Source organism: Heptranchias perlo, chromosome 27 (genome assembly GCF_035084215.1).
Source record: "Heptranchias perlo isolate sHepPer1 chromosome 27, sHepPer1.hap1, whole genome shotgun sequence".
Lineage (NCBI taxonomy): Eukaryota > Metazoa > Chordata > Chondrichthyes > Hexanchiformes > Hexanchidae > Heptranchias > Heptranchias perlo.
The window spans coordinates 31,685,033-31,707,723 of NC_090351.1; the positions used below are offsets into that span (position 1 = coordinate 31,685,033).

At 42.7% G+C, this 22,691-nt stretch overlaps 1 protein-coding gene across 1 annotated transcript in view; it reads left to right on the top strand.

The window, feature by feature from the left end:
• Nucleotides 1-20,716, top strand: part of LOC137344527 (G1/S-specific cyclin-D2-like) — a 43,861-nt gene extending 23,145 nt beyond the window's left edge. The window contains exon 5 of the mRNA XM_068007569.1: nucleotides 9,615-20,716. Within this exon, the coding sequence (XP_067863670.1) occupies nucleotides 9,615-9,770 (156 nt within the window). The 3' untranslated portion in view covers nucleotides 9,771-20,716. The remainder of the gene's footprint in view (nucleotides 1-9,614) is intronic.
• Nucleotides 20,717-22,691: the final 1,975 nt, after the last annotated feature.

Genomic DNA, 22,691 nt, shown 5'->3' on the forward strand with positions numbered 1-22,691 from the left:
TGTAGCCAATGAAGTACTTTTGAAGTGCAGTCACTGTTGTAATGTTAAAAAAAAGTGGCAGCCAATTTGTGCACAGCAAAGTCCCACAAACAGCAATGTGATAATGACCAGATAATCTGTTCTTTTAGTGATGTTTGGTTGAGGTATATATGTTGGCCAGGACACTGGGGCAAAGTCCCCTGCTCTTCCTCGAATAGTGGCATGGGATCTTTTACATCCACCTGAGAGGTGGATGGGGCCTCAGTTTAATTTCTCATCCGAAAGACGGCACCTCCAACAATGCAGCACTCCCTCGGTACTGCACTGAAGTGTCAGCCTAGGTTTTGTACTCCAGTCTCTGGAGTGTGACTTGAACCCACAACCCTCTGACTCGGGAGACGAGAGTGCTACCGGCTGAGCCACAGTTGTTGAACACTACATCATCCTGCTATTTTGTGGCAAGGACCCTTAACACGAATGCTGTCTCTGGGCGTATTGCAGAGATGACCTGAAATGTAGCGCTGATTAATTTTTTCTGGTAGTTCAGCAATTGAATGTCTGAAAGCGAATTCCCTTCAATATTCTCAAGTGCTGCAGTGAAACTTTTTTTTGAAGGGGTGGTGTCACAATGTTTGAGTGTTTTCACAAGGTCTTTGTTCTTAAAACACCTGCTCCAAAAATCTGTGTAGTGCTGTGGATAAGCAAATACACTACGGATAATCATGTTTTCAGTGTTGGGGCATTATCTGTGGAATGTAACTGGTCAAGGTTAAAAGTTATTGCAGCAGATGTTCCGTCTGTTGGAGCATCAACTTTGCAATGGAAGTTTTTCATAACCTTTGCCAGATGTGTTTTGTCCATCCCTGCACTCCTGGGCTGGCTGATTCATGTTTGGGTACAGCTCCATAGATGTTGGCGGCTCTTTCATACCTCGCCCAAATGTGATCAAACACTATTTGTAGACTATTCAACTATAGAGGATATCACAGCTGACTCCGATCACATCCTCACCTGAAGCACGTGTGCATTTTCTACATGGAACACTGGATTGCAACTCCGGCACCCTGGCCCCTCCCCTCCGGCACCCTGGCCCCTCCCCTCCGGCACCCTGGCCCCTCCCCTCCGGCACCCTGGCCCCTCCCCTCCGGCACCCTGGCCCCTCCCCTCCGGCACCCTGGCCCCTCCCCTCCGGCACCCTGGCCCCTCCCCTCCGGCACCCTGGCCCCTCCCCTCCGGCACCCTGGCCCCTCCCCTCCGGCACCCTGGCCCCTCCCCTCCGGCACCCTGGCCCCTCCCCTCCGGCACCCTGGCCCCTCCCCTCCGGCACCCTGGCCCCTCCCCTCCGGCACCCTGGCCCCTCCCCTCCGGCACCCTGGCCCCTCCCCTCCGGCACCCTGGCCCCTCCCCTCCGGCACCCTGGCCCCTCCCCTCCGGCACCCTGGCCCCTCCCCTCCGGCACCCTGGCCCCTCCCCTCCGGCACCCTGGCCCCTCCCCTCCGGCACCCTGGCCCCTCCCCTCCGGCACCCTGGCCCCTCCCCTCCGGCACCCTGGCCCCTCCCCTCCGGCACCCTGGCCCCTCCCCTCCGGCACCCTGGCCCCTCCCCTCCGGCACCCTGGCCCCTCCCCTCCGGCACCCTGGCCCCTCCCCTCCGGCACCCTGGCCCCTCCCCTCCGGCACCCTGGCCCCTCCCCTCCGGCACCCTGGCCCCTCCCCTCCGGCACCCTGGCCCCTCCCCTCCGGCACCCTGGCCCCTCCCCTCCGGCACCCTGGCCCCTCCCCTCCGGCACCCTGGCCCCTCCCCTCCGGCACCCTGGCCCCTCCCCTCCGGCACCCTGGCCCCTCCCCTCCGGCACCCTGGCCCCTCCCCTCCGGCACCCTGGCCCCTCCCCTCCGGCACCCTGGCCCCTCCCCTCCGGCACCCTGGCCCCTCCCCTCCGGCACCCTGGCCCCTCCCCTCCGGCACCCTGGCCCCTCCCCTCCGGCACCCTGGCCCCTCCCCTCCGGCACCCTGGCCCCTCCCCTCCGGCACCCTGGCCCCTCCCCTCCGGCACCCTGGCCCCTCCCCTCCGGCACCCTGGCCCCTCCCCTCCGGCACCCTGGCCCCTCCCCTCCGGCACCCTGGCCCCTCCCCTCCGGCACCCTGGCCCCTCCCCTCCGGCACCCTGGCCCCTCCCCTCCGGCACCCTGGCCCCTCCCCTCCGGCACCCTGGCCCCTCCCCTCCGGCACCCTGGCCCCTCCCCTCCGGCACCCTGGCCCCTCCCCTCCGGCACCCTGGCCCCTCCCCTCCGGCACCCTGGCCCCTCCCCTCCGGCACCCTGGCCCCTCCCCTCCGGCACCCTGGCCCCTCCCCTCCGGCACCCTGGCCCCTCCCCTCCGGCACCCTGGCCCCTCCCCTCCGGCACCCTGGCCCCTCCCCTCCGGCACCCTGGCCCCTCCCCTCCGGCACCCTGGCCCCTCCCCTCCGGCACCCTGGCCCCTCCCCTCCGGCACCCTGGCCCCTCCCCTCCGGCACCCTGGCCCCTCCCCTCCGGCACCCTGGCCCCTCCCCTCCGGCACCCTGGCCCCTCCCCTCCGGCACCCTGGCCCCTCCCCTCCGGCACCCTGGCCCCTCCCCTCCGGCACCCTGGCCCCTCCCCTCCGGCACCCTGGCCCCTCCCCTCCGGCACCCTGGCCCCTCCCCTCCGGCACCCTGGCCCCTCCCCTCCGGCACCCTGGCCCCTCCCCTCCCCGCCTTGAGGCCAATTCTTACACCCAGCAAACTCAACACAGATTGGAGATTGAACCTGGGAGCTGCCTGGTCTGTCATACTGAGTGGCTCAGTATCGCTCCCAAGCAGTACATTTATCCACCAAGCCATTAGGGGAGGTATGTATCCAGCTATTCAGTGACATAATTGTATTATTGCGCCCTCCTCTGTGACATGCTTTGGAAATCAGATTACCACAGCAACAATTCCCTATTTAAAACTGAATCTGGGTGATGGCTCATGCAAATTAGAATGGAGGTCCCTATTGGGCTGTCGAGAATGATGCGTTTCTCTGCTGCATAAGAAGTATGAACCCTCCAACTCGAGTGGGGAGTTTGTATGCAAGCAACTCTCCCTTCAGAATGGGAAGCAGCAAGTATATACTCATCCCACTATCCTGGATATGTATATTTTGTTCTGAACCATTCTGAAGGTGATTTTTCACATGTCCTTAAACTGTTTGCTTTTATTGCTTTTCCTTTTGTGATTTTTTTAACAGAAGTTTGGGGGGTGGTGGGTGGAGGCGGTGGGATTGGAAAGAAATAAGAAATAGCCAAGCTGTTAGCTGGATAGGCTGTTCAGAGTCTAGTTTCCTGCCTCTCCTTTGATCCTGGTAATTGGAACCAATTATGGTGTGACTGGCCCCACAGGCCCTTGTTCTGCTATTCATTCTGCAGCAGAAAGACTGGGATGAGTTTACTACAGTGTATTATTCTCACTCTTTGATCTTGCTTTCTGTCAAGCACTCAATACTACTGCTCTGCAGCAGTGTTACCTGCACTCCAGCTGGCTTTATTATTTTTTTTTCAAGAGTTGTTGTTCCCTTCGGTTTTCAACTGCTTTGCTCCTCGACAGCTGTTGAAGATAAAAAAAAAGCTGCTCTTTGAGGGATGTGCCTCAGCATTGTGGCCTGAAAATGCTGGAGCGAGGAGCCGGTGGTGTATAATAGATGGCAATAGGTGAAAGGAATCTTGACTACTTCTAAAGTTACTACAACCACATAGATGCAGACAAAACCAATAGCTTAGGTATTTGTACACTGCCTTGTGAGGCAGTCTGGTTGAAAGAGAACAGATGGGAGGCTGCATTCATTTCTTCAGTGGAGCACGGTATCTGACGGAAAATATCAGTCGATTAACTACTATGGCTTTTTTTCTAAGCACAAAAGACATACAAAGATTAAAACATTACTGTAACAAGACTTCAGTGCATGCTGTATTACTGTCCCTGTATCTTTATTAATAAGATCTGAAGGGTATGAATTGAAAGTGTGCTTCATGCTTCACATTTTGATTTTTTTTTAAAAAATCATTTACAAGCAGCATTTTAGTTACAATAAGTGTTTTTTTTTAAAAAAAGTAAATTAAAATGTAAATTTATTGTTTTAGTGGATAAATGAAGAATCTCTGGACCCTAACACTTAGCTCTATTGTATAACAGTTAGGATTGATGGGTGCAATCACCAGTGTTTCCATTGGTGCAGAAGGTGAGAATTCTTAGTAATGACGTAGTGGAGATACTATTTTAGTTCACCACTTCCTTTGCTGTGCAATTTGGAACCCGAAGCATTTATTGTAAATTCCTAGTAAGAATAGATGGCCCTCAATTTTTTTTTTGAATTATCGTACTTGTGCGCCATTGTTAACTATTGTCACTCAAAGCCATTGCCACAGCAGTGCAGTGCTCTGATGTGCCCAAGAATATCCTTATTTTCTCTTTCCCATTTGCCTTTTTACGCCATGCACCCTCTCTGCCAAGTGATGGGGCTAAAAGGTTTCTCGTGGGATGTTTCTCCCTTTCAGTTTCCTTGCTTTCCTGGGCGAGGGTGTAGGAGGGCCAGTACTTGGTCTTTGCTCCGCACTTCCCAACCACCAAACAAAGATTATATTGTGGAGAATCATGGCAATGAACTCGCACCTTACCATTGCCTCATCCCCGGTACGCTTGGTAGTCGTATTTTAAGGTGAGATATTACTTTGGAACCTGTGGCTTTCCTGTAAGCTGTCCTAAAGGCTGAAGAGGAAACTCAACAAATACAATAGCGGCTCAAAGATTGGAAAGTAGGTAATCCTAGATTTGACTTTGTGTGCATATCAGAAATGTTCTTAGCTTTAAAGTAAATTTGGGTATGGGCTTTCTTTTTGTAACTGATTGTGGAAAATTCAAATTTACATTCTGAATTGAGAGAATTTTATTTAGAGTTTCTGGTGGTTGAAACAATTAGCAGAACTTCATTCAGGATAGTATTCTCTCTATAATGCAATGTCCTGATTTCATTATTTAAAATGGTTTATCTAATAAATGCGGGGGGGGGTGGGGGAACAGAACTAGGCGCCATAAATTTAAGATAATCACTAGTAAATCCAATGGGGAATTCAAGAGTAACTTCTTTACCCAGAGAGTGGTGAGAATGTGGAACTCGCTACCACAGGGAGTAGTTGAGGCAACTAGCATAGATATATTTAAGGGGAAGCTAGATAAATACATGAAGGATAAAGGAATAGAAGGATAAGCTGATGGGGTTAGATGAAGTAGGGAGGGAGGAGGCTCGTGTGGAGCATATTGGGCCGAGTGGCCTGTTTCTGTGCTGTACATTCTATGTAGTTCTATGTAAATGAAAATTAGAGCCCCTTGGTACTAATGAAAGTGGTGTTTTTTGGTAGTCAATAGTGTGTGTTACATAAAACCAGTGTTATGCCAAAGATGTACACTTGCCTGTACAAGTAGAGTATTTCACATTTACAGTTTTTGTACTGATCTGAGGCTAAACCCAGAAATGGGTGGCATAGTGTGCTTGGGACACATATAGGAGCTGAGCTTAAATCTAGCTGTACCGATTGGATGAAAACTTCACCCCTCTTTTGCCTATCCCATCTGGTCTTGCACGAAAATGAGTTTGGCCAATCTCAGTCCAGTTCTTGGCAGTCATGGATCCAAAGCTATAGTCCCACAAATTGGTACCATATTGGTAATTTCAATCATAGAGACCACAAGGATGGGCAGTTTGGGAAAAGGAAATGTGATGCTGTTGTGTTTGGGACGTTATACTGAAACTGGGAACAAAGCACAACATCAGGGCACAAAGTGGAAAGAGCTTTATTCTGCATTTGTTACAGCCAAAATGGAAGTGCTTCAGGCTGAGAATTTTCCAACTTTCCGCTCCTGATTGAGAGCCTTGCCCAGTGGAAGTGTAAAACGCGGCTAATGTCCTTAGGTGTATTTAGTTTATCTCGCTGTGTTTATAATGTTCTGTTTGCGCTTCAGCAGTACATTGTACTAATGTTAAAGTATAGAGAGCTGTTAAGGCTGGAACAGGATGTTCCCTCCTGTGCTTGGAAATAATGTTGCATGCTGCATTGCAGAGTGACTAATCCTTCTCCCACAGGAAGGAAGTAGCTGCTAGTCAACTGCGGGGCTTTGGGCAGTGGAATTTTCCATTGGCTTAGACTACAGTGGGGAAGTGTATTGGAATTGGGGAAACCCCTTGCAGGTTGGAGAAGTAGGGTATAAGGACCGCTTTCTATAAATGTTAAGGCGGAAAAATGTGCTGACCTTTCACAGAGGTGAGTTTGTGTGACAGCCTGTTAACTGGTCCTACTGAAAGAAGCCTCACCCGCCCCCCTTACCTCAGGTATGCATTTATTCTTGTCTGTACTTGACTGTAGGCTAGGGATGGGAATTTCTATGTGGTTGTAAATAAACCTTGTTCAGTTGTGCTAAGAAAATCCACTCTAGGTGTCTGCACCGTCTGAATTCAGATCCTTGGGTGAAGTTGGTACCTTGCACCGCCCATAGCAGAAGTTGGGCAGTGTGCTGCTCACCATTTTCTGACCATTTATGATCAGGAAATCCTGCGCCTGAATTTCTGATGAGTTTCCGGTGAGTGAGATTACTGTGGGGAATGCAAAGTTAGAACATTATCCCTTGGGTTCCAAAATAGGAAAAGTACTCCAATTTCCAGACATCCCTCCCCTTAAGCACAAATAAATTATCCAAAAATAATATGTTAAACTAATAAATGAGCAGAATCTACAATGCTAATCCTGCTCTTAAAGATTAGCTTTCTGTTGTAATGGGTGTGCAGTTCAACTGGTTGTATAAACCTTGACTCTGAGATGTGTGAGCACTGTACAGTACCAATTGGGGATGAATTACATGTACAAATCTTTCACATGTGTGCTGTAGCTGAGTGAACTCAAAAGATTCAACTTATTCAGTGACCACTGCAGCCACCTACTCTTGTTTAAAAGGTCACCTACTTTTGTTATGCATGTGCCTGTAAAATGCTATGGTGTAAAATGCTATGGTTCAAAATACTGCACTGTGCTGAAACTGGGGTAATTTGGTTAGTTTCAGAGAATAATTCGGTAACCTTTGCTGGGAATATGTTTCTGTAGTTGGTTAAAAACTGTCGTGCACTGCTTTTGGAGAACTCCTAATGCTCAACAAGGCATTGAGTAGCTTTCTTGCAAACTGTTCTAGCATATATGGGGAAACCTGTGGTTTTTGGCCTCACCCACTCGTCTGAATTAAAGTAAGAGCTGACACTTGGCCTATTATATGCATTAAGGGTGTTCTATTTGGCTGTAATTGACAGGCATCGCCACCTGGCAGGGGACGGAGGGCAAGAGAGAGAACACCAAAGCTTAGTGCCTAGACGGCTGAAGGCACAGCCGCCAGTGGTGAAGAAAAGGGAATGGGGGATGCACAGGAGGCCAGAGTTGGAGGAACGGGTTGTTGGGCTGATGGAGGTTAGAGATAGAGGGGCAAGGCCATGGAGGGATTTTAACATATGGATGAGGATTTTAATTCAATGGTCGAGTTTGGAGGTAACAAAAACATGCATGAGGGTTTCAGCAGCAGATGGGCTGAGGCAGGTGTGGAGATTCACGATATTATGGAGATGGAAGTAGGCGGTCTTTGTAATGGAGAGGATGTGGAGTCATAAGCTCAGCTCAGGGTCAGATAGGACACCGAGGTTGCGAGCAGTCCGGTTCAACCTGATAGTGACGAGAGAGGGGGTATGGAATCGATGGTGAGGAAATGGAGTTTGTGGCAGAGGACAGTGACTTTGGTCTTCCCAATGCTTAATTGGAGGAAATTGCAGCTCATCGAGGACAGGATGTTAGACGACAGAGGTCGAGAGTTGGGTGCGATCAGCGTACATGCGTAACCTGACGCCAATATCAGCAAGCACGAGTGAAGTTGGATGGTCAATTTAGTGGAAATCTAAAGATGAGGGGACGGGGGTCAGAAAAATTAGAGTAAGAATGAGAAGGTGGGGCACAGGATTTGAAATATAATAGTGGAGGGTGCTGCTACAGACTTGAGACACTACACTTACTCTGAACCATTTTTAGTACATGCAAAGAGCTATGGTCCCAAAATTCCAATTGGTCACTCCGCCAGCAAAAATGTGGCGGGTCAGGGCGGGCTGTTAGTGCATCCAAGTGAGAATCCAGACGCCATCCTCAGTTACAGGAGTGAGGTGATTCACATGCTCGGGGTTGCATATTGATTCAATAAGGACTCATCAGCAGCACCCGTCCCGATCCGCCAACAACAAAGTTGGAGCAGTACCATGCCGTTCCAATGGAGAAGTGGAGGCCTAGAAAGGGCCCAACAACCTGGTGAGTTCCGGCAATCTTCAGCTGCAATGGGAGCCAGGGGGGGTTTTCTGAAGGTAATCAAATTCTTCCGGGATTGATTACCTTTACCTGGGAGTTTTGGGGCCTTTGCTGGGCAGTAGTTCCATTAAAGGGCGTATTGGCCAGAATTCCCAGGGAAGTCCAGGAATTCCCCGCCCAGACATTCCCCCTTAACGGGCGGGGGTTGGGAGGGTAGTGTCGGTGGAAGGATGGATGGATGTTTCACCTACACCTGGCCCCCTCCCAACCAGAATTTTTCCTACGGGCACAATTGGGGCGGAACCTCAGCAGAAGCAGTTTTTGTCCCATTTTCTAGCCTCCTGATTGGAGATCCATCCCATTTACACCTTGAGGCTGATTTAGAATTTCAGAGCCGGTGTCTTTACTGGGCAGATGGGCTCGGCTTGGAACTAGTTGCATTGTTGCAGGTGATGGGATCAGTTTGTATGTATATCTAGCTATCTTGAGTAACTGCGGAGAATGGTGCTGGAACACTAGATTAAAATTTTAGACCAGTTGTCTAAAATTCTAATCTTGTGTTGCAGCACAGTACTATGTCAAAGTACTGGGCTATGAGTGATAGGACATGGGTTTGTGTTCAGTTTTCAATCTAAGCCATGGCATCATGGAGGTGTTTCTCCTCTTCCCTCCTTCTCAATGCCATTATTAGCGTCACAACCGAAAAATGAATTGCCTGATTTGTTAGGTGTGTACAGTATGAATTGTTTAATCACGCAATCAGTATTCCTGATCAATGCCTAATTCTAAACATAAGCATTGTGGCTGAGCCAGAGCTGTTGGGAATTTGCAGGCATGAGGTTAATCGTTTCCTGGATTTTTCTCTGTTCGTGCACTGATTGTTTTTGCTGACCTTGGTCTGTGTGAGGTGTGTAATCAAAACTAATTACACATAATGTCTAATTAAAATATATGAACAGAAATATACTGGTGAAACCTTAATTGATTTCAGAAATTATAATTTATTTTTATTGGGGCCGGGCAACATGCTTCTTATGGGTTAGCTGCATTTTATTGCATTCAGTCATCACAAGAGTAACACCTGTTGTATTTTTATCACATTGATAGCTTAGTGCTAGGGAATAGCCTTTTACTGCATCATCTTCCGAGCAGCAATCTTCGCTATGCTCTAAGACTGATACATCTTGGTGTTTTTTCCCTTTTTTATATATGCATGATCTCATTTACCTGTTCATTAATGTTATTGTTCTTTATACCAGGACTGCCTGAAGGCTTGCCATGAACAGATTGAAGCTGCCCTGGCAGAGAGCTTAAAACAATCTCAGCAACAGCAGGAGCAAACCATGTCCTCAAAGACTGTACACGAGCCAGACCAAACCAGCACTCCTACAGACGTAAGGGATGTCAATCTGTGATCATCCTCATGCAATTTTTAAAAAAAAAATCCAATGCAGCTCTGTGGATTCCGATTTTATTGAAATTGCATTTGCTATTTTAATGCTCTGATGCTATCCGAACAAGATCCTGCTTATTTCTATATTTTGATGTCATGTGGGGTGAAAACACTGAATGAAGAAGGCACAAACTTGAAAAGAGAAACAGTTGTGAAGAGAAAAATGGAGCAATGATTATCATCTGTGAAATTCCTGAACCCTGCGACACTCTGATTTTATATAGAAGGAAGTTTGTTTGTGATTTGTTGACCATCTAGTGCTGAATACAGCGGCAAATTGTGAGGTTGGGGGATTGTAATAAATATGGGGTTCTGGTTTATAAAAAAAAATTTTAGTGCCTTCCCAAAAATGTAGATCAAGAAGTGCAAGGTACATGTTTTTATAGCCATTCTGTTGCTTTTAACTTATTTGGTACTAGTCACGTAGTTTGATAACATCGAACATCCCAGATACACAAACAATAAGCAAAAGTCCAGAGGCTACATGAAGATTGTCTCCTCAGAACTAAACTGAATTGTCTCAAAGTTCATCCTATGATTAAAAATTAAGGATATTTGAACTGCTTTGTGTCAAAAATTTTAAGTACAGTTAATAGGGACATTCATTTAATGAGGAAATGCTTGAGCACCATCTGATTCACTGTGTGTTTAAATCAGTATTGGTATTTTGCTTAATGGAGACAATCTGATAAGTGGGACAGTTTAATTTTTATGATGTCCCAATTAACAGACTTCAACTATTTTGCACAGTGACGTACAAGAATATAACTATATAATATATAGATTAGTACTGGTATTTTGTTTAATGGGGGGAATCTCGTATATGGGACATTTTAATTTGACATTGTGATGTACCAATTAACAGCTTCAATTCTGTTTTGCACGGTGATGTACAAGATTCTAATTGTATATAATATATTTAAAATAGGGCTGTAACCGGAAGCAAGATTTGTTCTTTCTAGCGGATGGGAAGTTGACACACATTCTGAAACAAAATGTTTCATATTCAAGCCCCAGATGGAAGAATGAAGTTTTGAGACTGTTGCAGCCCTTATTTTAAAAAAATATATATATATATACACATATAAATATAAATGGAATACTGGTTTATTGATAGAATGTATACCAACTGCTTTATGTCTAATGGAATATATTTAATGACCTGCACACGTCTTCATAAAAAACACAAATTCCAGTATATGAACAAAAGGACCGTAGAGCATCAGAGAGGGTCATGAAAGTCCACTACAATCTTTACAGTGCTTGTCAAGATTTCACCTTTCAATCTTCACACAAATCTTTTTTAAAACAAAATTGTGAATATTACAGTGGACTGTCAGTTCTGTTTGTGATGGAACAGATCCTACCCGCATTGTTCTGGTAACATCTCTTGTTGTTCTGAGCTATTACATGTTACCCTGACAGAGATGAACATAGCTCCACATTATTATGTAGATTAAAAATTACACCTCAAAAAATAAAATGGCACCCGTTCCATGCATAGTGATATTAATAGGAAATGACCATGGTTGTTAATATTTGCACCTCCTGTGGGGTTGAAGCTTTTTACTTCCAGAAAATCAACCTGTAGCAAGTCCAAAATAGAGAAGAGCTGAGGGTGAATGAGGAATCTTAAGATAGTAAATTGCAGGTTTATTAATGGATTTTGCGAGGGAACTGCACCCACAATAGCTGCCTGCAGCAGCATGTAAACAACTTCCAGCCTGATTCATAAATATAGTTTTGTTTGCTGAATCTTAAAAAGAACAGTCTCTAAAGCCTTACATTCACTGATAATGAGTGGACACTCAAGTGAAAGGTGTGCTCGTGGAAGTACTAATGTGCTTGAGTGACCACGTGGATAAATGCACACAACAGCAGGGGCAAAGTAACAGTGATGCAGCATGTTGGCCCATGGGTGTGTTGTACAAATAATCTTAACTATAGTTCAGTCTTGGAGCAAATAACTATAGTGATTTCAGCAGCTTTTGTAATTACTGCTTCCTTGTATAAAATGGACCAACTGAAGAAAAAAAGTATTGGTTGGCCCTTGTCAGATCAAACCTTTCCCAGCTAAGGTCCCTACTTTTTGACGGCAATTTTGCATTGAGAATTTGGTTACTAAGGGGAGAGATTTCTGCTGTTCATTATTATAGATAATTTTTTTAATTTGTAGATGGAAGCTACTAATTTTACCTTTCCAACTATCAGATGTATGATGGGTAAAGATGTTGTATTTTGATATGTCTGTGTATATGTAGCCATGACATGCAAAAACCCATATTCAGACAATGTAAGCTATGATCAGTTGTAGAAGAATTCAACGTTCCCCCTCAAACAAAAAAGGGTTTGGATGGTCTTTGATAAAAGGTTACATTTCCGGGGGGGTGGGGGAAGGAGGGAAAGAGTTAATGGTAAAACCATTGAATTTGGCAGCACAAAAGGCGGCCATTCAGCCCAACAACAACATGCATTTATATAGTGCCTTTAACATAGACAAACATCCCAAAGCACTTCACGGGCATAAGGAAAAATCACGCTTGTGCAAGCTCTGAAAGAGCTGTCCACTTACTGCCATTCTTCTGACCTTTCTCCATAGCTTTTAAATTTTGCTTTTTCAAATACTTAGCTACTTCCCTTTTTAAAAGCTATTATTGATTCTGTTTCCAACACTTTCTGGCAGAGAATTCTTAACAAACCTAGATCTTAAATTTTTTTTAAACTTTTAACTTAATTTAAAACTTTTAACTCTGCCTTTGTTCTTTTTCATAATGATCTTAAATTTCTGCCCTCTACTTACTGACTAGTGAAAATATTTTTTCCTTATTTACCTTATCAAAGCCCTTAATTTTAAACACCCCTGTCAGATCTCCTCTTATCTGTTCTATTGAACAAGCCCCATTTTCTCTACTTTCTCCTCATAGCTAAAGCTTCTCATCTCAGGTATCATCTCAGTCAATCTCTTCCGCACCTTCTCCTTGGCCTTAACATCCTTGCTAAAGTAGGGCACCCAAAAGTGGACATAATATCCTAACTCTCTGCCTAGGCAATGATTTGTGTGCTATAGTATTTCTCAGTGTTATAGCCAAAAATGAGACCAGCATCTCTAGTTTTGCCTGTTATTTTCTGGGCTGGATTTAAGCCACACCTTTTGAGGTTTTTTGACCTTTACCTATTGTAGCATCTTATCCATGTAGATAAGATTCAGTAATGCCATAAAATACTTTAAACAGCATGTGTTTCTATCATACCCCCAATTACTTGATAGTGTTCCTGAATTCAAACTGTAGCATTTAATTTTGCTTTACAGTCTGAACACAGGCATAATATTTAATGAGTGTTGCATTTTATTTTTCCTAACTCTGCTTTATAGTTATGCGTTCTTTATTCCCTCAATTAGTAAAGGGTCTTGTTTGCTAAGTTTTGTTCAGATTTTTAAATACTACAGAAATTTGCTGATTTAGCATATTGCTTTAGCAAACTTGGAGTGGTCGCAGGACGTTGTACCTCTTCAGAATTATACTTGCTATAACATTCTGAGAATAATGCTATTCCTCCTGCTCCACACTGCACATGAGGACTTAATTTGATTTTTATCCTTCAATATCTCTAGTTTGGCCCCATGGGTGTTTTTGTTTTAGAACATACTGCAGCCCCCTTTAAGAATTATATATGCTTAGTTAAGTAAAAAATTAATGCACCCTCATTTCTGCAGGTGCAGTCTTTTATTAGGTAATTGGTTCTTTAATGGAGTTGGTCCTGCTGCAGAGACAGCTGTGATAATGAGCCTGTCTTTTCTAGCACTGTTGCACGCTGCTTCAGAAATGGTGTCAGGCTCCAGTTGAATGGGAAATATGGCTGTATGCTCTCCTTAGCCGACATTTTAAATTGCAGCCCTACATCAGCAGCTACTTCATTTGAAACTAATTTATGTTGCTGATCTATATTTAATTAGCCGATCGTTGGAAATATTAGATTCTTCAGCTTGCCACCATTAAGGCGCACAGCTCTTTTAACCAGTGCAGACTATTAAGTGGTTGATTTGTGTATTACGGTAGTAACACATAGGGAGTCATTTGAGTGCGCTTATGGCACATCTTGCCCGTTGCCACGTATATCGGAAAATCGCGGACAGCGAGATTTCCCACAGCTAGGGCGTACTCAGAAAAACACCATCGTAGACTTGATGAGTACCAACTTACTACTGCAGAACTGTCCCCGAAACAAGAGTGAGCCCCTTTGTGCTGTAAAGGTTGTAAATCTTTCTGGAGCTATTAATCACATTTTGATTTGTTTTCAACCAATCTCCATCCTTATGCAATGTTATCAGATAAGGGATTGGTCAATGGTTCCAGACTCTGAAAACATGCAACTTTTAAAAATGGCTGCTGTCTAATTTCCTGATTTGGAAGCTAATCAACATTGTAGGGACCTGTTAAGCCAAAATTGACAGTATTTTGACATAGGATCAGTTTGTACACTAATTATTTATGCCACATAAAACTTGCCAGTTGTGAATTACCAAGTGAGAAGGGACTAGGCTGCATGGTTTCATAATTTCTGGGCCACATGCAATTTACCAGTGGAAAACTAAGACAGATATAATCCTAATTTTTTCCCTCTTGATTAGGGCACTTTGAATAAGTTTTCACTGCTTGTCAAAGCATATTATATGAAAATATGGTTGATTGTGAAATAGGTTGACTTCAACAAAAATTGAAGCTGGAAAGAAAAAGTAGCATCATATAGAATCATAATGAAATTAAGCAACTGTGGCAGGCTCTGGTTAGTGAGGGTTGGTACCTGTGACCACTCCTATAGCAGGTCGAGATTGAAGCATTTAGGCCTTTGCTGTTGCTGGGTTTGGCAAAAAATCGGAGTGTATTTTTTTGTTATTTTTGCGCTGCTAAAAGGGCCGGTATATTACATTTTGTTACTTATCACTTTTTTCTTAGTTGTATTGTTTAATGAAACTTGCTGCTATGTTTTTTGTATACAGGGTTGTACAGACAACTGAACTGAAAGTATCTGTTGTTGGTTAAAGAGACTTTTATCTTGGCCTGCCAAGTTGTAGTCTAAAACTATTGAAACTTCCATTCTTAAATGATCCAATCTATTTGAAAACCTCTGTTTTCAAAATGATGTTGGATGCTGCAGTGGTTTTTCAGAAGGAGGGGAAAATCAGAGTTCACACAGTAAGGTCTTGAGATTGACCTGTGGTGATCTTGGGTGTTTTCAACATATTAAATGTTAATACTCCCACATTTATTAATTATTAGTGAGCAGAGCATATGGTATTTATTAAGCACAGATTCTGACTAGCTGTTCCTTGCATAGGTTTGGATGTCAGACCAAATCAGAACTAGTTCAGTTGGTTGTGCATCACTGTTTTATGTTTGATGGAAAAAAAATCAAAAAAACTTTTTTGCTGCTTATGTTTAAAGTCATACAGTAAAGTGGGGGAGGGGGTTACAACAACATTGATGTACTCAAATGCATATGTAAATTTGTTTGTTCTGTTGCCTTTTTTGTCTTCAGATGTTCCACTTACAATATCTCAGGTTACTAGACAGTTTCTACAGTACCTCAGCATTTTGGAGCTTTTGAAAGATCACACATCAGCGCTTTTTAAAGATCATATTTACATAAAGTCCTAAGGAGATACCATTGTCTGCAGCCCTTAGGGACAGGATTTGGTGTAAATGTTTTTATTAGATAAAGCATTAGTCTTTGGTGGTCCTTGTGGGCATCTGATTATCTTCAGTATCAGTTTCAGGTCAGATGTTTTTTCCCCTTGTTTGGTACTGGCTTTATTGGGCCCCAAACATTTTGGTATTAACATTTTGTAAACTATGAAAGTATCCTGAACTCATTACAGCATGTGTTTCTTTTGAGACTACATAATGAATTTCTACAGCAGCAATTTGTTAGTAAATGTGACTGTGTAATGCTTTGTCAGTGAAAATAGTTTGAGGTATAATTGGTCCAAAAATGACACCCTTTGACCAAAGTTTAGCAAATGGTTTGATAGCTCTTACTACAGTAATTTTATGTTTAACAGTAACATTATCCATCCATTTCACTGACTATTATATAAACCAAAAGCTTCAATTAATTGCTCTGAAATGGCAATCATACAGAATTAATTTCTGTAACTCTAACTTGTGTATCTGAATCTCGAGGAAATAAATGTTGGTCCTTTGAACTTTGCTGTTGGCTTTTGGAAATGATGAGCATGTTTACAAACCTACTGTATAGTATTTTCATGGAAGCTACGCGCATAATGTGTCGAGTACAGATGACTGGGTGTGCATTATGCAGGTAAAGTTTTATTTCATGAGCTCTTTGGTAAATGCACCACCCAGTGTGGAACTCAGCCATACAGACCAGCAAAGTCCCAGGTTCCATCTCTGATCTGCAATCAGTCAGTTGGAGGGGAGGAACAGTCAGGCTGCTAAAATTGACCCCATTACCCTCAGTGGAGAAAACCTGACCAGTGCTGCCATTCTTGATTGCTGTTGTTACCCCTGCTAGAAAGTGCAACATGTACCATGTTGGGGGAGAACAGAACTGGGCTCAGCTGTGGTGTCCTCCCCTTCATTAAATATACTGTTAACACTCATCGTCTAGGCTCACGCGTCAAGAATAGCTATTTGGACAAGGCACTAGAGGGTGGTTGATACCTGTGGAACCTGGTCCCAGCATGAGCCAGTGCCTTCAAAAGTAAAGGGCAGAAAATTGGGTGTAGGGTAGAGTAAGGAGTAAAGCTTGTATCATTATTTTTAGATGACTTACAAAAGCAGTGACAATAAGCCAACTTCAAAATTTATTTAGGTGGTTTTATCCCGTATTAATAGTGAATAACCGTAATGAGTTTTGAATAATCATCCAGTTTATTTAATTTTACCAATAGGGGACACTACATCAGCAATTTTTGTGCTTTTTTTAATCCAAGCAATATCCAGTACTTTTTAGCTGGTTGTTTCATAATTTGCAGCATTGTTGGGCCATATTCTGATTTCAGTGCACTGTCTGACTGTTACATTATGGCATCCATCTTGGGTGTAACAGAATGTTTTGAGTCATCTTGTCAATAATATGGTCTAATTCTTTGCCAAAATACTGTTGGCAAGAACAAATATTGCATTTTTTTCACTTCTTGTAAAGCACATCAGTTTCTAGAAAGTAAATAAACAATGTCCAAGTTGCTTTACAAGTCGTGACAAAAAAAATCATACACTTTTGTTTAACTTGAGGAAAAAATAAGAATAATTACAACAGGGTCTTAAGACAATGGGTGTTTGTAAGTAATTACTTCTGGATTTTAGTCTGTGCTTACTGTACATACTCGAGTATAAGACTAGAAATTTATCTCCCTGTATGGAGCAAAAAAATAGGGGTGGTCATTTTATCTGTGAATTGTATCCTTTAGATTTCTCTCATGGCTGGTTTCCTTCCTGGCAGAGCAATTTCTCCAAAGACTGGACACAGCAGTAGCACCAAAGCAGTGCATTCCTATCAGTTGTTGCTCTGCCTGGCTTTTTCAGCACTGAGATTTAAATGGCAACTTTACCTCTGACTCAAATGAGAGACAGCCCTGCAGCGTAGGTACAGCAGAAGATAGGATTTAAGTTGGGAGAGAGTTTCCATTTAAATATCAGCTCTAAAGGAGTGGAGCAACAGCTAACTGGAATGAACTGCTTAAAATGAGAGAGAACAGAAATGTATTTGCAAACACCAGCCAACATGAAGGTAAGAATTTTGGTGCAGAGAAGTTTTGTAATATGAGGTAATTGAATTTTTTGGGGTAGTGTTTGTGTGTGGCTTGTATATGTGTTGCCTTATACTCAAGTATATGTGGTCATATGTAAATCCCTTTTGAAAATCCTAAAATTGCAACAATAACTTCCTCTCTTTAATCTTAAACCCTCGTTACAACCTAGTGTTAGTCCATGAAATTTGCAGCGAAAAGCTTAATGAATTTAACTAGATGGCTCAGTAGTCTAGTGGCTGCAGCACTGGCTACCTAACTAGATTGGGGGAGGGGAGGAAGCATAGAGTAGTCTTATTTACCTAGAACAGCTAAGATGAATTTTATTAAGCCTCAGCCAAGCTGTTAGGTGGATGTATGTATGTGGAATAGGTAGGACCCTATCGACCTGCTACAAGAGAGCCTCCTTTAGCTGATCACAGGATAGCTTTGGCAACAATTATAAAGAATCTTAACCTGGATCACCATGTTTGTCATCTTGACCTGAAGGAGAGCTTCTGTACGTAGCAGGACTGGGGCAAGCCAGAATCAAAATAAGTGTGACTGTGAAATTATTTCTTTTACGATAGTTTAATTATTACTTCTAAAGATCATCAATGTGAAAATATACTCAGTAACTTTATGCAGGACTGAAGCATTAATATTACATTGAAAACACGAGACAACTACATGATCAGGACCCCATAATTCAGCAGAACTAAGAGGTCCACTTCATTAGGCGAAAACAAGTCCAGAATTAGTTGTGATGCTCCCACAGCAAATTGCACCCTGACACTGGGGCGATTTGAAAACATACGCCCAAAACATCCGTGAAGTGGGTGGAGTGGCCAGCGTCGGGTGAATGCAGCCAATGCTATGGGAGAGTGGGAAATTGGTTAACGCCTATGCTGAGCTCGACGGCAGGTCAAATGTGGCAGGGTGAGGGATTCGTTCGTGGATGAGAATAAGTGCAGGACGCAGTATTCCTGCACATCCTGGCCCCACGAAGAGAGAGATTTGGGCCCTTTTGTAGAGCAAGCTCCACCCATTTGTACTTAAAAATTGCAGTCACAGTCCTACAACTGCATGGGACTTTGGTTTACCTATTTAAACAGCTTCTCACTCGAAACAGGCAGGAGTGCTGTGCTCCCATTTATAGGTCCACCTGAAAATTGCATCAGACAGGCCTTGGACACCCACAGAGCAGCTGGGGTAACCCTTTGATTTCCTCTGCCAACTGGCTGTTTTTCAGGCAGTTGAAAATCGCCCCTGCTTGCTCTCTAGGCTCATACATGAAGAGTGGGCACTTGGCGGAGTTATCAGAAGCTGACCGGTACCCATGGAATTGTATTAAAACCTCCACCAGCAAAATTTGTAGGTAAGGGCCATTTGAAGTTCTGGTAAGGGACTCCTGTACATGATTATCATATTTAAGTTGTGAGCTGAATAGAAAAAGTTTAGTGCAGATCAAACTATACATTAGTGTTAAGCAGGTAGTAGACGGCATTCAATGGAAAGAATAAATAATTGGGATGACAATAATAGCTGAATCTAAGTAGCAAGCTAGTTGATCAATTTTTGTGTGGCTACAGTTGTCATTTCAAACGTAAGATTTTGTTTTAAAAAGAGAATTATTCAGTAAAATGAGTGCAGTAATTTCCGCTAGTCATTAGCAGTCAGAATCCTATTGTGCAGTTGGGTTTGGATGCTCGTATGCTAATGTCATGAAGTTTGATTTTATGTAGATTTTAAGCCTGTTTTTCTTGTTAGTTGCCATGAAAGTATTTTTTATATATCTTCACCTGTTATCTCCAAAAATGCAGCAATTACAGTAACCTTTCTTTGCAAACACTGCATTCTCATGGAGTTTCACACTTCTGATTAATTGTGTTACTAGATGTATTTTTCCAACAACTCGGGGCTCTCTGCAATTGTTCATTACTCATTAGTGTTTGCTGCCTAACAGTTAGAGGTGACCGTTTCATCCAACCTGGGTATTAAGCAGGGTGAGGATTTGTTTTTTCCAATTAAACAAATAATTTGTTGAAGGTCATTAAAGTGCCAAACATGATTTGAAATGCCCTCCTTGTTGCTGACTCAGAAAACAATGAAAAAGTTTTGGGACATAAAGCAGATTTGAGAAGTGCCATCAAACGCAGCAGACTAAAGAGAACAAATTGGGTTAGAGCCCTACAGTTGCCATTTGTTTCACTTAAATTTATAACAATGGTGTGTAATGAACCGCTCAACTCTTTAATCTTCATTAATTCTGATTGTTTTATATTTGAATTTTTTGGCACGAGAGTGCCCATGTCATGATTAATTCTTCAGTCCTTGTTCATATTTTGTCACCTATACTTAATGAAGAAATGTATTTTTTGTTCATTGTTGTATGCATTAGGGGTGTCCTGAATACCAAGTTTTCATCAAGCAGGTGTAGCTTTGTGCTCTAACTGCTTACCTTAGTAATAGGTTTGTAAAAATGAAATGATCTCTGTGGAAAGAAAAATAAAATTGTCAACTGATGACATCGAGGCCTTTTCTAGGCTGGTGTCACAGTGCCCCAAGTTGATAGCATCAAGAACCCTTTTTGATTTGGTTGTACTGGTTGCCTGCATCACAGGTAAGGGTTTTTGTTGCCATTTTGGACATGTATGTGTGATGTGATATATACACTCAAAAACATGTGCTCTTAATGTTGAATCCTTGCTAAAAATAGAATCTAAATAAGCTTTCCCACCTAAAAACTATATAAGCCTTGAGACTACTGTGAGCGATATTATAAGAATGCACAATGCACTCGTATGAAATTACTCTCCACTATTTTAATGAAGGCATTGACCTTTTATTTTAAATAGGTTTAGCGTTCATACAATATCAGCACTCATGGTAATTTTAATTAACATTTTTTACTGTGTTAGGAATAGAACTGTCACAAGAAGTAATGGGTATATTTTGAAGGATTTCAGTTTACTTGGCTTTAACCTAACTTTAATAAACTTAAAGATTTAACCAAAGCTGGAGTGAAATATCACGATAGTTGAATATGTGGTGACATCCCTAGTCAACTACATGATTTCACTGTTCCATTGAATGATCTTTGTGAGATATATGCAGAGGAAATCACTGAACAATAAATGCAGTTTTTCTAAACTAAATGTGTGATTTGTATTTTTTGTTTCTTTTTGAGGTGGTGAATTTTTTTTTAGAAGGTGTGTGACCTGATGTCTCACTTCTTCACTTCACACCTCTATAGCCGTGGGTTTCAGTCAAGATGTCTCTCAACTGCCTACACCTCCCACGCATATCTGGATACATACATCCGTAGTACATCAGAGACCAGCATGATTTACACTAAGGGACACATGCCTATCCTTCAGCAATTTGGCTTTAAGACAACTTACTGTAAGGTTTAATTTAGACCCCTCCCAAAAGGAAAATTTAAAGTAATTGTTTATTACAATAAAACACCAAAAATAAGGTTTAAAGAAAGCTCTATTTGCCTGGTACCTTTGTTTCACTTTGATAACAGTGAAATAGTATTTTTTTTCCACCATATAAAACAAAAGGAAAACAAAGCACCAATAAAACTCAGATAGTGAAATTGAGAAAATGGCTCAGCACTAAAAAGAGAAACCTTGTGGTAAGGGACACATGCACTCAGTAATTATGGGTTTGAAGATGACCAGCAGTGAAGAACATTTCAATTTCATTTTCATTATGATCAAAATGAGAGTTTTATTTCTGGAAGATAATTTGGGGGAGACTTAAAATAACCCTATGAGCAACATAACATTCTGTGTTATAATCTATAGTATATACAGTTAAGCTGCTACCAAACAATGTCATTCCTTAATTTTTTTTCATCAACTGACCCTGCCATATCACTGATTTTGCATCATAATGTAAAACACCCTACCTTTGAATAGGATATGGACAATACAGCACCATAATGGTGATAGGAGATAAGAACTCTGAACCTAAAATTGGATCGCTCTGAAGAAGCAATCAGTAGTACAGCATACAATTTTGTTTCTGGGGGTATAAAACCTTTCTACTTTTTCTCCTTGTACATGGTGCCCTGGGACTGTGTAAGCAGACTGGATTCCAGGTCTACAACTGTGCTGTTTTTCAGCTGCCTGCTGGAACACACATGACAATGTCCTAACAACTCTCCTCTTGGAGGGTGGGGGTGTTGCCTCCCTACGGTGCTGCAGCCAACTTCTGGAACTGAGGGAGCTACAGAGGAGAAATTATATCTGGCTTTCTCCCCTGGGTGATATTGATGCTGAAATGCACTGCATCACCATACAACCTATTCTATATATTAAAACATATTTGGGGTGTTTTTACGGCATTGGCACACTCTCTATGGATCAGAGGGTGGTCATAAATTACTTGAGCTGTTAGTGGTTTTAGTGTCTCAAATGAAATAACATTTCGACTGGAACTACTTATTTTATTGTCACTTGGGTGTTTCATGAGATCTCAAAAGTCCTCCAACACCAATGTGGGACAGCAACGACAGAACAGTGCATTACATTTATCTTCAGAACAAACCATTTATATTTTTAAAGTAGCTCTTTGCATAATTAAACCAGATTTAATGATTTGATGCCCAGGTCCTACCTAAAGAAATCTGTTCTCCAGCAGCTTGATTCACCAGGACTGTTACTATTATGCTGCAGAAAGGTTTTTCTCTCAATTGTTATTTGCTTGATTAGAATTACAGCTATTTCTTCAGGTTAAAAAAAGTTGAGCACTCCCAATGGATTAGCGGGCAGGTGCATGATGTTCTGCCACAAAGCATAGTCCCAGGTTTGATCCCGAGTAGGTGGTATTAGCCTGTGCTACAAGTGGTCTCGGCATCCTGGAAATGAAGGGTTACAAAAAGGGTTCCCACTCTGGATCATATTCCAAAGACACTTGCTGGAACTGTGTGTGAGGTTTAAAATGCACCGCAAGTTGACATTTTTAAAAATTTCATGTTACCAATCAGTTAAAATAAACTGACACTCAAAATAAAATTCTCTCAATTATATAATTTTACTGAGTACAGATGTAAAGCATGTAATAGGCCCACCAAGCCTGTAAAAAGATACTGAGCAAGGAACCCTTATGAATGATGAGTAA